General features: G+C 42.5%; 1 protein-coding gene across 1 annotated transcript; it reads right to left on the reverse strand.

Moving 5' to 3' along the window:
* Window positions 1–1,896: 1,896 nt before the first annotated feature.
* LOC120017737 (eukaryotic translation initiation factor 4E-like) lies at window positions 1,897–15,694 on the reverse strand. Its single transcript, XM_038960693.1, has 7 exons — window positions 15,594–15,694; window positions 14,048–14,148; window positions 7,509–7,604; window positions 7,061–7,124; window positions 6,483–6,596; window positions 5,978–6,117; window positions 1,897–3,432 (listed from the first exon to the last, which is right to left on the reverse strand). Exons 1-7 carry the CDS (start codon window positions 15,624–15,626, stop codon window positions 3,318–3,320), a joined length of 663 nt encoding a protein of 220 aa, XP_038816621.1. The 5' UTR covers window positions 15,627–15,694; the 3' UTR covers window positions 1,897–3,317.
* Window positions 15,695–16,345: the final 651 nt, after the last annotated feature.

Below are 16,345 nucleotides of genomic sequence, written 5' to 3' on the forward strand. Positions count from 1 at the left end.
CCTGTTAATACCTGGTGCTAGGAGGCAGTACCCTGTTAATACCTGGTGCTAGGAGACAGTACCCTGTTAATACCTGGTGCTAGGAGACAGTACCCTGTTAATACCTGGTGCTAGGAGACAGTACCCTGTTAATACCTGGTGCTAGGAGACAGTACCCTGTTAATACCTGGTGCTAGGAGACAGTACCCTGTTAATACCTGGTGCTAGGAGACAGTACCCTGTTAATACCTGGTGCTAGGAGACAGTACCCTGTTAATACCTGGTGCTAGGAGACAGTACCCTGTTAATACCTGGTGCTAGGAGACAGTACCCTGTTAATACCTGGTGCTAGGAGACAGTACCCTGTTAATACCTGGTGCTAGGAGACAGTACCCTGTTAATACCTGGTGCTAGGAGACAGTACCCTGTTAATACCTGGTGCTAGGAGACAGTACCCTGTTAATACCTGGTGCTAGGAGGCAGTACCCTGTTAATACCTGGTGCTAGGAGACAGTACCCTGTTAATACCTGGTGCTAGGAGACAGTACCCTGTTAATACCTGGTGCTAACATACATCCTGATCATGACTACATTTTCAGATATGTGATGATTAAAATCTGCATTGTGAACTGATTTTGATCAGATCTTGTGTAAACAGACAAAATCAGGATGGACGCATGTTAGCAGCAGACAAATGGTGCTAGCGTGTAGGCCGTTATAACTGTGTGTGTGTGTGTGTGTAAGAACGCTGCAAGGTTTCTCCTGTGTACTTATTACTTAATGTACACAACTTCAAAGACAGAACCTCTGCCAAAGTCAGTAAAACAGGATGTCAACATATCTCAAGGGTGTCTGAATTCTAGTCGTTCCTGAGATATACTGTGGGTTGGGGTCAACCCTGATACTGTATAAGGAATGTTGCAAGGCAGGGGAGTTTGTTGCGTTCACAAAAACACCCCCCTTGCCTCACTCATAAGTGGCAAGATGTGGAAACTAGCACCGATGTCTCTTCACACTTGCTCAACTGTCTGAGGAAATGTGCAAACACAACGTAAAAAACAAATGCATACCTCTGGAACACAGTTATCAAGTGTTCTTAGAAGACAGGTGTGACTCATATCAGTGGTGTTAAGTTCAGACAGTAGGCATTGTGGGGTGTTGCCAGGCGTTGGCTCCCAGGCGGTATTTGCGTAAGGACAAGTGTGTACTGTAGATCAACAGGTAACTCAGGTGGTTTGAACCAGAGATGTTTGGGAAACCTCATCATAGTGTTGTTGACTCTAGCCTTGGACTGATAGCTGTATGAATGTAGGGGGCTTGGAGGGAATAAGGACTGTTGGGCGTGTGCACTGACCGAGGATTACTTGATGTTATTTTGCCTGCTATGTGCAAAGGGTGCATTATAGAAACATATTTTAGTACAGATTGATGGTTATGCAGTATCATGTTGATCTGGTTAACGAGTCTCCTATAGGCAACAAAGAATTTGACAATCTTGAAAAAAAATGTGCATCTGAAAATACCCTTTAACTCACCACTGAATTCTAAATGAACCCCTAATACCTAGGGACTTGTTTAGGTGCTACATGTTTGGATAGGTGTGTAAGCAATATGGCAACAAAAAAATCCACCCAGCCAATCATACTATATCCAATCCTTTGAGAGCTACAAGTAGGAGGGGCTATGGATTTCAACACAGAGCAAGTGTCGATACTGGGTGTGTTTCAGATACACAGATTCTGTGCATTTTATAGGAAGATTATATGACGTTCATACAATAAGATGTTATTAAACACTTCCAGGCTTTGTGAAGATCTCATTACCTATTCAGCGCTGATCGGTGCATTATCTGCATATTGAACACACGGCCGTAACACTATAGAAAGTGACGCTAAACTGACAACACAGGAAAGGAGACGGCGTGGTTCTGGTTTTAATGCAAAGCACTTAACCTTTACTTGAAAGAAGGTAATATACATTAAGATACATTATGAGCACAATCATTTAACAATGGATAGATAGGAAGATATCCTTTCTTCTCCACTCGCACCAGCCCCAGAGAGTAGTGCGAAATGTTACTGTTTTTCTTAGGAAGAAAACGGTGAGAAGCAGACCTAAAACTTGTCCAGGCATCTTTACTTGCTATGATACTGTAAAAAAAGGTTCTATATTAAGCAGTAGTCCATGTCATTAACATCCTCAATAACAAAAAACAAACAAAAAAAAAATATTGTAAGGAAATTGATTTTTTTTAATGGTTGCCCTCCAACTAAGTAGTTTAACCTCAAATGGACATATCATAAATAAATAGGGAAAGGGGGGAGAAAAAAAAAGTTTTACAAGCAAAGAATCCTCAATCCCAGCATGGCTGGAACTTCGTGGTCTTTCTTCCAAAATATTCACACTTAAGACCGTGTGACCACTATTCTTTTACAAACGTTTTTCTTTTTTGATACTGTTGTCTTTTCTGTAGCAGGTACATCTGCAATCCCTTATCATGCTAAACACCTCCAAGTAAAGCAGGTTAAAATGCTGGTTGCCCTTTAAAATCTGAGTAAATTAACTGGTCTTTCCTATCCTGGGTGGTTGGTGAGAAACGCTTTTCATAACAGAAAGTGATAGTAAACTGCATGAGAAAAGGAATTGGGTTTACAGCAAAGGAAGGTGTTTTTTAACCAAGCCTTAAACGACATCTTCTCCTCAGCTACAGTAGTAGTAGGGGGGGGGAAGCCACTGGCATTATTATTCACATATACTCACCAATTCTAAAATTAAGTCATTTATTTAAACGATCTTCTAGCTCAAATCCCAACAGCTTCAGCTGTTCTCCTTTTCTCCCGGACAAGATCCGTCAGTTAGCCGGCCGGCCAATCAGGTGTCAGGGAGGCGGCCCTAACTTTGTACACGTTTGAACAATTCTCTCGTCTGTAAAGAGGAAGGACACCAACAGTAGTTGACAACTGAAAAGTATGAATGTGTTGGTGATGCAGTGAGCTGGGACGATAAACTGAAAAGTATCAACACTGACCAATTATTGTGGACATTTGGCTGATATTGTTCATTACGATAAACTATAGGACCCTACTAGAGAAATGTGAAGTTTGAAATGAAATAAATTAGCTAATATGGGTGACTGTTAATGGGACAATTGATAGCTACAACATTCAAAGTAGTAGTAGTAGTTGTAGGGGTAATATAAAAAATAACTGTGGTGCACATTAATGTTATAAACTTATCATTCAATTTATCGTGATAATTCAGTCAATTTATCGTGATATGGATTTTGGTCCATATCGCCCAGCTCTAGTGGGTTTGTAGTTGAGTTGGGTGTTGGTTGATCAGACTGAGTACATGTTCTTTGTGGTGGAACCACTCTTGCTAGACGTGTCGTCATGCGACTGGTAGCCAATCAGGAGCTTGATGGGGATACTCAGGCGCTCTTTATACTGTTGTCTGGAGAAAGAGAGAGAGATGAGAGAAAGAGAGGGAATGATGAATAGGTTCTCAGTAGTCTTACACACATTTTCGCCACCTAGTGGTGAACTAGAAACATTGCAGTGCTGTAGTCTCAAAATGGATGAAATTTCTGCCAACTAAACACTTTTTGTACTCCCGGAGTAACTTGAAGGTTAACCTTGTGACCATGAATGTTTTTCATTTGAATTCGTTCAACTTCAACACATATAATATACAGAAAACCTTCAGAATTCTCTCAATGTGCCCAAATGACATTGTGCACGTGCAAGATTCTCAATTGGATATTCTCAACTCCTCTGTCCTCTCCTCAACTTTTAAAACCGGTCAAAGGTAAGCAAGGAGAGGTTACCGGGGTGGAATCCCAAAATACATGCAAAAAGAAATGTAGCTAGTTATATATACACACACACGTATACATATATCTATATGTATGTGTATATATACACACATATCTGTATGTGTATATCTATATGCATGTATATATTATTTAACTAGCAAGTCAGTTAAGAACAAAATCTTATTTTCAATGACGGCCTAGGAACAGTGGGTTAACTGCCTGTTTAGGGGCAGAACGACAGATTTGTACCTTGTAAGCTCGGCGATTTGAACTTGCAACCTTTCGGTTACTAGTCCAACGCTCTAACCACTAGGCTACCCTGTCGCCCCATAAATAAATAAATAAATAATATATATATACACACATACACGTATGTATATATATATATATATTTACACACTGCTCAAAAAAATAAAGGGAACACTTAAACAACACAATGTAACTCCAAGTCAATCACACTTCTGTGAAATCAAACTGTCCACTTAGGAAGCAACACTGATTGACAATAAATTTCACATGCTGTTGTGCAAATGGAATAGACAAAAGGTGGAAATTATAGGCAATTAGCAAGACACCCCCAATAAAGGAGTGGTTCTGCAGGTGGTGACCACAGACACCTTCTCAGTTCCTATGCTTCCTGGCTGATGTTTTGGTCATTTTTGAATGCTGGCGGTGCTTTCACTCTAGTGGTAGCATGAGACGGAGTCTACAACCCACACAAGTGGCTCAGGTAGTGCAGCTCATCCAGGATGGCACATCAATGCGAGCTGTGGCAAGAAGGTTTGCTGTGTCTGTCAGCGTAGTGTCCAGAGCATAGAGGCGCTACCAGGAGACAGGCCAGTACATCAGGAGACGTGGAGGAGGCCGTAGGATGGCAACAACCCAGCAGCAGGACCGCTACCTCTGCCTTTGTGCAAGGAGGAGCAGGAGGAGCACTGCCAGAGCCCTGCAAAATGACCTCCAGCAGGCCACAAAAGTGCATGTGTCAGCATATGGTCTCACAAGGGGTCTGAGGATCTCATCTCGGTACCTAATGGCAGTCAGTCTACCTCTGGCGAGCACATGGAGGGCTGTGCGGCCCCACAAAGAAATGCCACCCCACACCATGACTGACCCACCGCCAAACCGGTCATGCTGGAGGATGTTGCAGGCAGCAGAACGTTCTCCACGGCGTCTCCAGACTCTGTCACATGTGCTCAGTGTGAACCTGCTTTCATCTGTGAAGAGCACAGGGCGCCAGTGGTGAATTTGCCAATCTTGGTGTTCTCTGGCAAATGCCAAACGTCCTGCACGGTGTTGGGCTGTAAGCACAACCCCCACCTGTGGACGTCGGGCCCTCATACCACCCTCATGGAATCTGTTTCTGACCGTTTGAGCAGACACATGCACATTTGTGGCCTGCTGGAGGTCATTTTGCAGGGCTCTGGCAGTGCTCCTCCTGCTCCTCCTTGCACAAAGGCGGAGGTAGCGGTCCTGCTGCTGGGTTGTTGCCCTCCTACGGCCTCCTCTCCTATATACACACACACACATATATATATACACACACACACAAATACATACAACTAGCCACATTTCTTTACATCTATTTTGGGATTCCACCCCTGTAAATGTAATTTGCCTTTAGACATGCTATTTTTTAAATAAAACAATAAGTAGTGTGTCGTTATTTTTAAACGTGTGCTTTTCTCCTCTAGCCCACCTGGTGTTCAACCTTCCCAAGTTCTCCCATGTCACCCCTCTCCTCCGTACACTCCACTGGCTTCCAGTCCAAGCTCGCTTCCACTACAAGACTGGTGTTTGCCTATGGAACAGCAAGGGGCACTGCCCCTCTCTACCTTCAGGGTATGCTCAAACCCTACACCCCAACCCAAGCACTCTGTTCTGCCTCCTCTGGTCTCTTGTCTCTCTCACCTGGTTAGTCATCTTAAGATGAATAGGTCGCTCTGGATAAGAGTGTCTGCTAAATGACTGAAAAGTAAATGTTAAATCAACACCTGTTTGAAAGGGGGTGTGGCTGAATTAAAGAACCCTCTTCTGCATAGATACACTTGAGAATCCTCCACTGGAGGAGGCAATTGAGGATAGGAAGAATTTCCAAACTGACACACGCCTACATTTGGTGACGGAGGAGTGGAGGACGGACTTCTACCCAATGGACAAAAGGAAAGAGAGATGTGACCCTACCCTATCGCCACGATGGCTTCCTTGTTCTGACAGTTCCCAGTCCAGATGGATATTTTATCTCCCTTGGGTCTGACGTTGACCACCGCTCCACACACGTCTTCACTGGCCTCGTCAAACGACTCGCCGATTAAACACAACAGCTGCAACACACACAAATCAAGTACACGATACTCGAGAATAAATAACATGTTATTTACCCGTTAATTCACTGTCTAGCAACCCGTCCTTAACAGCAGATTATTCAATACTCTGGTAGTATAGTCATGAAGAGTTGCAGGAGGGTTGTGTTCATCAAAGCGATGAAAACTGACTGAAAGATGGAGGCTCTACCTGGACCATTGCAATGTTTTTGTTGTGCCCTAATGAATACTACACAGCCCAGGGTCAAATTCATTAGAGTACACAACTGAAAACATAATGCAATGGAAAACAAAAATGAGCCTTTCCTTCGGTCCCGTTTGCTGCCTAATGAACAGGACCCAGGTTCAGGCATAATGATACTTACTGTCTCCATCCAGTAGCGGTCAAGGTCGATTTGTCTTTGCTGTTTGCTGAGGGTCATCAGCCACCTCCCACCCAGCTTGTTCTTGTCATCCTCCCACATAGGCTTCACCCCATCCTGACACACAGTGGTGGAGGAACGTTAGCGCACAACTTGACCACCAACGTACATCCTGGGCCCGTATTCATGAAGCGTATTACAGTATCTAGGATCAGTTTAGACCATAATGAATAACATTAAAAGGATAAGAGGGACCTGATCCTAGATCAGGGTTTCCTCAAACTCTGTTCTGGCCCCCCCTGGGTGCATGTTTGTGTTTTTGCAAAAGCACTACACAACTGATTCAAATAATCAACTAATCATCAAGCATTGATCATTTAAATCAGCTGTCCAGTGTTAGGGCAAAAACAAAAATGGGCACCCCCCCCTGGGGTCCCAAGGGCCGAGTTTGGGAAACACTGTCCTAGATCATCAGTCCTCAGAGGGGCTTTATGTTTTCATTCAACATCATTAACTTGACAACGTACAGAAGAGCGACATGTCCTCTGATAGAATACTGTTTGTTTCAGAAGTCCACTTACCTTAAATAAGCAGTAGTCACAGCCGAAGCCTAACTTACTGGGCTGCTGTATGTGGTTATATAATCTACAACACACAACCAAGAGGCACACTTAAACACAGGCCTACAGATAAAATAATATTAGACACTATGATTATAAAATGATAGTGAGACAATTGATAGTTCCATGCCATTCTCCATTTTGATTTTGGAGAGAAGTCATGAGGCACAACATTCAGGGCACAGATAGCAATACATGGCATAGAACTGCCACAGTTAAAATGTCCATTCTGTAGAATTAATTTCTAGCTGCAAATGAACATTCTGCTCTGCTGAACAGGAAATGGTCCCTTTATTCAACACTGATTGTCATGATGACGACATAGGATGGAGAGGTAGATTAAGGGGTGGTGATGTGGATTAGGAGGGAGGAGGAGGAAGAGGAGCAGAGAGAAAGGAAGAGTACTCACGCCCAGAAGTCTTCCACTGTGTCAAACTTTGCGATGAGACGGAGGTTCTCTGTCCAGCTTTTGGTCTTGTCATTTTTGAAATACCACAGGGCCCATCTGAAGTGAGAGGACACAGTCAGAGATTCCCCATCGCACTCCCCGGTCCGCACAGACAGAGGCTTCTATTTGTCTTTAGTGGGCTAATCTTTTACCATCTGCAACTATCAGAGTGACCAGTCAATGTGTCGGTCTGCATATCAACAGCAGTAACAGTTATGGAAATGCATGAATTGATATACATCAGCCAAACCAGGGCTAAATTCTAACATAACAGCAAATGTAATAAAGCGTCCAACAGCAGACCTACAATCAATGACGCGTCCAACAGTCCGTTCTACACAACGTACAGCAAATAAAGGAAAGATTTTCATAGCAACTACTTAATGGGTAGAAAAGGAAGGTTACGGTATGGAAGGTTGATGTCATGTTGCTCTGCCTATAAAAATCCATTCTTAAATGGAAGAAGTTTGGAACCACAAAGACCCTTCATAGAGCTGGCCACCCAGCCAAACTGAGCAATCTGGGGAGAAGGGCCTTGGTCAGGAAGGTGACCAAGAACCCAATGGTCACTGACAGAGCTCAAGAGTTCCTCTGTGGGGATGGGAGAACCTTCCAGAAGGACAACCATCTCTGCAGCACTCCACCAATCAGGCCTTTATGGTAGTGGCCAGACAGAAGCCAATCCTCAGTAAAAGGCACCTAAAGCCCCTCAGACCATGACAAACAAGATTTTCTGGTCTAATGAAACCAAGATCGAACACTTTCGCCTGAACGCCAAGCAGCATGTCTGGAGGAAACCTGGCACCATCCCTACGGTGAAGCATGGTGGTGGCAGTATCATGCTGTGTTGATGTTTTTCAGCAGCAGGGACTAGGAAACTAGACAAGATTGAGGGAAAGATGAACGGAGCAAAGTACAGAGATCTCCTTGATAAAAACCTGCTCAAGAGCGAGCGCTCAGGATCTTAGACTGGGGCGAAGGTTCACCTTCCAACAGGACAACGACCCTAAGAAGACAGCCAAGACAATGCAGGAGTGGCTTCGGGTCAAGTCTCTGAATGTCCTTGAGTGGCCCAACCAGAGCCCGGACTTGAATCCGATCCAACATCTCTGGAGAGACATGAAAATGGCTGTGCAGCGACGCTCCTCATCCAACCTGGTAGAGCTTGAGAGGATCTGCAGAGAAGAATGGGAGAAACGCCCCAAATACTGGTGTGCCACGCTTGTAGTGTCATACCCAAGAAGACTCGAGGCTGTAATCGCTGCCAAAGGTGCTTCAACAGGGTCTGAATACTTATGTAAATGTGATATTTCAGTTTTTTATTATTTATACATTTATTATTTATAAATTTGCAAACATTTATAAAAAACATTTTGCTTTGTCATTATGGGGTATTGTGTATAGATTGAGAGGGGAAAACAATTTAATCCATTTAAGAATAATTCTGTAACATAACAAAACATGGAAAAAGTCAAGGGGCCTAAAATACTTTCCGAAGGCACTGTGTTATTGCCTATGCATTCATTTCCCCATCGTGTACAACAGCAAGTGTAAGTAACATGCATATATACATGTTGAATAGCAGAACCAGGCAGTCTTCCATTGTTCACCAGTCCTACCATTATTATATCATCCCTTTCCCAGGAAGGGCAGTGTTGTAGGGGAGGGAGGGATGAGAGGGAGGGGTGGATAGGGCATGGCCTGAACCCTGTGCCCCCCGCCATACAAAATTTATACCCACGCCCCTCCTGGTCCCTTCCTGAAAAGACCTCCGTGGTTAATTATCACACTGACTATCAGTAGAGAAGTAGGCTAGAGAGGAAGCACTCTAATGTTGCCCCACTGAAACATATGTTATTATTACACAACACCAGTGTTGGGGCGAGAAAACACTTGGCGTGACTCGTCTGGTGAACCAGGTTGAGGTCATAGACATATGTAAACAAAAACACTAATGTGTCAGTTAAGGTAAAGTGGTCTACACTACTGCTGTTGGGGTCCTGAAGAAAAGACAAAACTAAAGGGATGTTGAGCCACGTACCCTTAAACAGTGTGTTGAAGTCCAGAAGTCCCTACAACACAGTCACACAGTGTGTGTATATTGAGTGACTCCAGACTTCCTAGTCCCCAGCATCACCCAGAAAAACATCAGCAGGAGGAAGAGGTTGCACAAGGCTTGTTTTTTCTCTGGCGGCGGCGGCGGCGTAACGTCACCCCAAAGTTAGTCAGACAGCTGAAAAGTACCAACTCCAAAACCAATGTTGATCAAAAAGAGGCTTATGTGGTGTGCGTGGCAGGAGGCGTAGGCATGGCTGAATTTTAGAGCCCCCCCCCCCCCATCTTGGCAGTGTAGAATTTCCTGCAATTCTAAACATGTCTCCATGGAGCTGAGCATGTTTTAAAGCCAATTTCCTGCAATTCTATGTATTTTTCCATGGCTAATGCTGTGTGTTATTTTGCTTAAACATAATAACAAAACAAAAAATACTGCTAAATTCATTGTTTTTGGAATTTTCAATTCTCCCGTTCTATCTTTGATTTAGGTGACTGTTAGTTGTCCTTTTTTGCCGAGTTCAGCAACCAAAGAAGTATTAAACATATCAAAATATTTTATATTTGAGATTCTTCAAATAGCCACCCGTTGCCTTGACGACAGTTTGGCACACTCTTGGCATTCTCTCAACCAGCTTCATGAGGTAGTCACCTGGAATGCATTTCAATTAACAGGTGTGCCTTGTTAAAAGTTCATTTGTGGAATTTCTTTCCTTCTTAATGCGTTTGAGCCAATCAGTTGTGTTGTGACAAGGTAGGTATCCAGGTATCCAAGGTATCCAGAAGAACGCCCTAGTTGGTAAAAGACCAAGTCCATATTATGGCAAGAACAGCTCAAATAAGCAAAAAGAAACAGCCCATCATTACTTTACAGTCCCTCTAGGATATTTTTGTGATTTCTGTGGCCCAAAAAATGCTAGATTTTGCGGCAGCTATTCTGAAAATCTGCGATGTTTTTTTTTTTACACATTAATTTCATATAAAGCAACAAAAAGTAATGTGCTAGGCCGATTTTAAACAGAATACATAATACAAAAACCATTAGAAACATCTAAAGTACTCAATTTTGTTTATTTTTTCAGAACGAACAGCTCTGTCAAAATCCATTCACACATTCACTCACACCTCTCCATCAGGCTTGGGGCTTGCTATCAACACGAGATGCGCCTCCCATTCCCACTCCCTCAAAAAAAAAAAAAGCCCAAATCGATTAATCAGCTTTTAATCTCTTTCAATTTGAGGATTGATTTGTATTCAAAATATTTCAGATTGCGATTTTTTCTGAAAGGGTTGCAAGGGAGATGAAGAACAGAAAACGCAAAAATAGAGTATTGTGGTTAATATGTACTTTTAAAACAGTATTACCATTTCTAAAAAATCCAGAAAGATTTTAACTTAATACGGATCACGGAAGCACAGAGTTTAAAACGGCAAAGCTGACAAATTGCACTCAATGCTTTGAGCAACGCTCTCCATAGACAGACTGGGGAGAGCAGAGTGCCGACCACCCTACTAAAGCAAAGGTTAGCGGAGTAAAAGTTTGAGTAAAACGCCACACCTTGATTCTTTCAGCGCTTGCCAGTCATCCCTGCTACTACTTCAGTCATGGTGAACTGTCGCTGCTGTGGGAACTGTTCTGACAGTCACATATGCTTTGCTGATTCGAAGTGACTTGATTGTCGACTTTCTCGTTTCCAAAAAACATTTGGAAATTGTTGTGCACGGTTTTTAGCTGTTATTTTTGTTGGCAAATGAGATTGACTTCTGTTCATTGCACTGCCTGTCAGCCATCATCTTTGCACGCGAATAGACTGACAGCAAGGGGGATCTGTAACAGTGCAGTAATTGGTCAAAATTACAAACCCCCTTTTGATTGGACTCTTTTACGCGCAAAAAGTGCGGGAATTGGTCAAAACTGCGAGCTCTCACATAATATGCGCTGATTGGTTGATTTTGCATTGAATTATGTGATTGCAGAATCCTGGGGGGACTGACTTTAAGGCATGAAAGTCAGTCAATACGGAAAATGTAAAGAACTTTGAAAGTATATTCAAGTGCAGTCGCAAAAAACAACAAGCGCTATGATGAAACTGGCTCTCATGAGGACCGCCACAGGAATGGAAGACCCAGAGTTACCTCTGCTGCAGAGGATAAGTTCATTAGAGTTACCAGCCCCAGAAATTGCAGCCCAAATAAATGTTTCAGAGTTCAAGTAACAGACAAATCTCAACATCAACTGTTCAGAGGAGACGGTGTGAATGAGGCCTTCATGGTCAAATTGCTGCAAAGAAACCACTACTAAAGGACACCAATAAAAAGAAAAGACTTGCTTGGGCCAAGAAACACAAGCAATGGACAATTTGGAAATTTGTCCTTTGGTCTGGAGTCCAAATTTGAGATTTTTGGTTCTAACCGCTTGTCTTTGTGATGCGGTGTGGGTGAACGGATGATCTCTGCATGTATATTTCCCACCGTGATGCATGGAGGAGGTGGTGTGGGGGTGCTTTGCTGGTGACACTGTGATTTATTTATAATTCAAGGCACACTTAACCAGCGTGGCTATCACAGCATTCTGTAGCGATATGCCATACCATCTTGTTTGGGCTTAGTGGGCCTATCATTTGTTTTTCAACAGGAGTATGACCCAACACACCTCCAGGCTCTGTAAGGGCTATTTTACCAAGGAAGAGTAAAATGACCTGGCCTCCACAATCCCCCGACATCAACCAAATTGAGATGGTTTGGGATGAGTCGGAACGCAGAGTGAAGGAAAAGCAGCCAACAAGTGCTCAGCATACGAGGAAACTCCTTCAAGACTGTTGGGAAAGCATTCCAGGTGAAGCTGGTTGAGAGAATGCCAAGAGTGTGCAAAGCTGTCATCAAGACAAAGGGTGGCTCCTTTGAAGAATCTCAAATATATTTCGATTAAAAAAAAAATGTGTTGGTTACTACATGATTCCATATGTGTTTTCATAGTTCTGATGTCTACACTATGATTCAACAAATAGTAAAAATAAAACCAATGAATGAGTAGGTGTTCTAAAACTGGACCGGTAGTGTATATTATATTTATATACACACACATTCATACGTGTACACACACACAAAACACTGTGGACATAGGTGGCCCTAAATAACGCTTAGGCGGCCTGCCCAAGGATGTCAATGGCAGAAAAATCCCTGTGAATAGAATCTGAAATCCACTGGTCTAGGATCAAGTTTTTCAAACAGGAAAAAATACCAGAACTATGGAGTTTTAAAGCATCAGAATGGCCCATAATCTGTGGTTAGGGAGGTACAGCATCCACCTGAGGCAGGGACAGGACAAACAGAAAGGTCTAGAGTGGGTCTACTGAGGCAGTGTTTTATGTCAGCAGTTCTACCCGGTCCGATGTACTGCCTACAGTAGTCTATGGCCTGACTCCCTATTCAAAAGACAGCCACTCGATTGGATGTGCTAGAACAGAAAAAAGTGATGATATCACAATGTCAAATCTGTAGAGCGCAAGTTTGATCAGCTTTGTTCTTCATCTAGGTTTAGGGCTAAAGCTAGCTGTGAGCATGTGAATGGAAATATTTTAGGAAGCACCAAAGCATTTTGGCCTAGTGAGCGTGACCCTAGTATCCCCATCTGTGTTGTGTTCATTTGGGAACACAATAATAACACGTTTTAAAAGGTTTTGCAAAAAAAAAAAAAAAACTTAATTTCTTATTGGACAAGTCCAGTTCTGATTGTCATTTCCCTTCCGTTTGGTATCTAATGAATGAACATGACCCTGGGGTTTATTCACTAGGAACAAAACGGAAGCCAACAGAACGAAAGAGGGAGGGACCTACCTGAAATTGTCCAATAGAAACTCTTGTTTTTGTTGCAGTACCCCAGCGATGTAATCATTAGTCCAAACAGTTGCGTTTTGCAACAAAAACAAGTTTCTATTGGACAAATTCAGGTAGGCCCCCCGGCGCCCCCCCCCCCCTAGTGAATATACTCCTGGTGTCAACGCTGAGCAGCAGATGTGTTGTAATCAGCAACCAGTTGTCAGCAAAGTGGAAATATTGTACCAAACAAGCACTGCTTCCAGCCCAAACAGCTACAGGACAGACATAAGTCAAGTCTTACATAGCACCTGGGTCAGAGAGAAAGTCTCAGCTATTTGGTGGTGATTCCACTGTAGTGAGTCATGGGCTACAGTGGCAGAGTAAGGAGCCCCTCTCTGTATTTACCTATGGTGAATAATATGGTAATCACAGGCAGAGTAGATTCAATGAGGAGACATCTCGTCTAATCCTATCTGTTATGCTATATAAAGCTGATATTCTGCAAAGTAATAGCCTATGTTTAAGGCTACCTGTGTTACTGATTGTTGCATGTGCTGACTATCACACGAAAAGTTGTCTCATTTACTAATTGTAATGCACAAAAGCAGACAGACACACGGTACCCATACTTGTTTTGCAGGGGGTGTTTGATGTACTGCTCAGAACCAGTGACCACAGGTGGTGCAGTGGGGATTACTTCAGGTTGGGGCTCTTCTGTTTCAGGTGCATTCTGGATGGGATGACACAGCAAAAACATTCATCAGTACAATATTAGCTGTTTGCAGGAAATCTGACATCCTTAGACCCATCCTGCCAATAGCTCCTAACATCATATCAAAATCAAGGACAATTATGGAAACTAACTGGGGCAGCAGGTAGCCTAGTGGTTAGAGCGTTTGGGCCAGTAACTGAAAGGTTGCTAGATCGAATCCACGAGCTGACATGGTAAAAATCTGTCATTCTGCTCCTGAACAAGTCTTAACTGACTTGCCTAGTTAAACAAAGGTTACATTTAATAAAACTACTGGACACTAAATACCTGTGCAGGTATTATATCCATGTCGGACTACATTTTAACGTTTTGAATAAAGACAAAACTAGGATTTCTGCCATTTCTACTACTGAATGATACATACAATGCCTCTACATGTCTACTGAATATCTACCAACATCTCTGTAGGAGATGCTGAAGATCTAGACTTCCACTATTGAAAGATCTAGAACAAGGGGATGTGAGGTGACAATGGCTAGCTGTTTTGTCAATGTGGTTAGCTAGCTAGCTACGTTTTCTGTTCACCTGAGACTAAGCCAAACGTTTGTGTAGTTAGCCATTGCTAATAGCTACTACTACTAGAGAGCCACATGTGATTGAAACTCTTGCTACTACTCGGTAGCTAGCTCCTAACCGTCCATATGCTTCATCTCTGATTCATTGATTCGCCGCAAGTCATGCGCCTGCTGGATGGGGCTGATTCCAAGATAGCTAACTACTTCAGTTGACTGGATGACTCACTAGTACGTTAACTAGCCAACTAAACCACTTTTAACGTTAACTTCTACAGTTGCTAGTTAGCTAATTCAATAATGTCAGATTGTCGTATAGCTAATTGGGAACAATTTAGCAAGCTAACTAGTTACAACTAGTAATTCATTCAATTTGGCCCCAAAACAGGTCAATTTGTGCAAAAAATTTGCAGATTCAAATGAGCAAGCCCCATGGCAGCAAGTTAGTTAACGTTAGCTATCAGGCTAGCTAGCTATAGTTAGCAAGGTAACATTAACGTAAAATCTAAGTTAGCTAACACAGCACAGACACACGTGTCTAGATGTCACCATTTTTTATCGTGTAAATAAAACCAATCACAAATACGATCAATAGTTTTGAAAGGACACAGTAACAGTGTAATATATTGAATTGTATTGACTCAATGAACCAAGTAGGAACTACCTAGCTATGTCCAGTCACTCCCTGCCAACAGTCTCCAATGCCACCCCCTAAATCCATCTCTAGCATTGCCGAGCATGTTGGAACCAGACACCCGCACTTTCACAGACCCTGGAGCAAAATATTCAGTTAAAACCTGGTAGATTTAAACCCTATAAGATGAAACTTAACGAAATAAAAAAAAAGGATGGGTTCTACATTCAGTTTTTATTCGTGAAATGTCCACATACCTCGATCTCGCTTACCGGCTCCGAAGTCGCCATCTTGCCTGTAAAAATGATCCTGTCCGTTCGGAGCTGGTGCGTCACGAATCACTCAAAACTATACGGAAGCCTTTTTAGCTCAAGAGCATGTGAATGGCAGAAAGCCCGCTATCTCTGACAGTAGACTTTTCGCCCGCAGGTATATTATCACTATTTATTCCAATTATAATACTACAAATATTTAAGTCTCCACTACACTGTGACAAAGGAATGGACCCGGGGAATCTATCTTTTTTTGTTCTACTGGTTACCATCTATTCCCAAAAGTACATTCTTGAGGGTCTACACATACATATCTAATCAGGGGTATTGCCATCTGTTATGTTCACCTGAGACTGCACGCACGCACACACGTATTATAGTTTGTATACCTTGAAGTCACTTATTGTCAATAAAGCAAAAAGACACACAAGTCCAAAATATAAATACATCTTTATTTCACCAGGGGGTAGCCATTGACAGGAATGCTGAATTTAGTATTTTCTCAAAACTGATATACTGTACACCTTAGTTATGTACAGTCATTTTGTCAATCAGTTGCAAAATAACAAGACTGTTATCTACAAACCATGAATAGTACAGTAAAACTGTCAGTTCCACATGAAATGTGTATTTTATACAGTTTTATTCCAATAAAAACCTTTGAGTTTTAAAATGCTGGTGCTAGTTTTTCCTCCTTGATGTACATGTAGGTTACCACAGTTTTCAAGTCACACATA

Source organism: Salvelinus namaycush, chromosome 22 (assembly GCF_016432855.1).
Source record: "Salvelinus namaycush isolate Seneca chromosome 22, SaNama_1.0, whole genome shotgun sequence".
Lineage (NCBI taxonomy): Eukaryota > Metazoa > Chordata > Actinopteri > Salmoniformes > Salmonidae > Salvelinus > Salvelinus namaycush.

Excerpts from the sequence above, each read along its gene's own strand:
- LOC120017737 (XM_038960693.1), bottom strand. The coding sequence starts at position 15,626 with ATGGCGACTTCGGAGCCGGTAAGCGAGATCGAG. Across the intron at positions 7,605-14,047 it reads AAACACCCCCTGCAAAACAA|ATGGGCCCTGTGGTATTTCA; the intron begins GTATGGGTACCG and ends CTCTCACTTCAG. Across the intron at positions 7,125-7,508 it reads ACAGTGGAAGACTTCTGGGC|ATTATATAACCACATACAGC; the intron begins GTGAGTACTCTT and ends TGTGTGTTGTAG.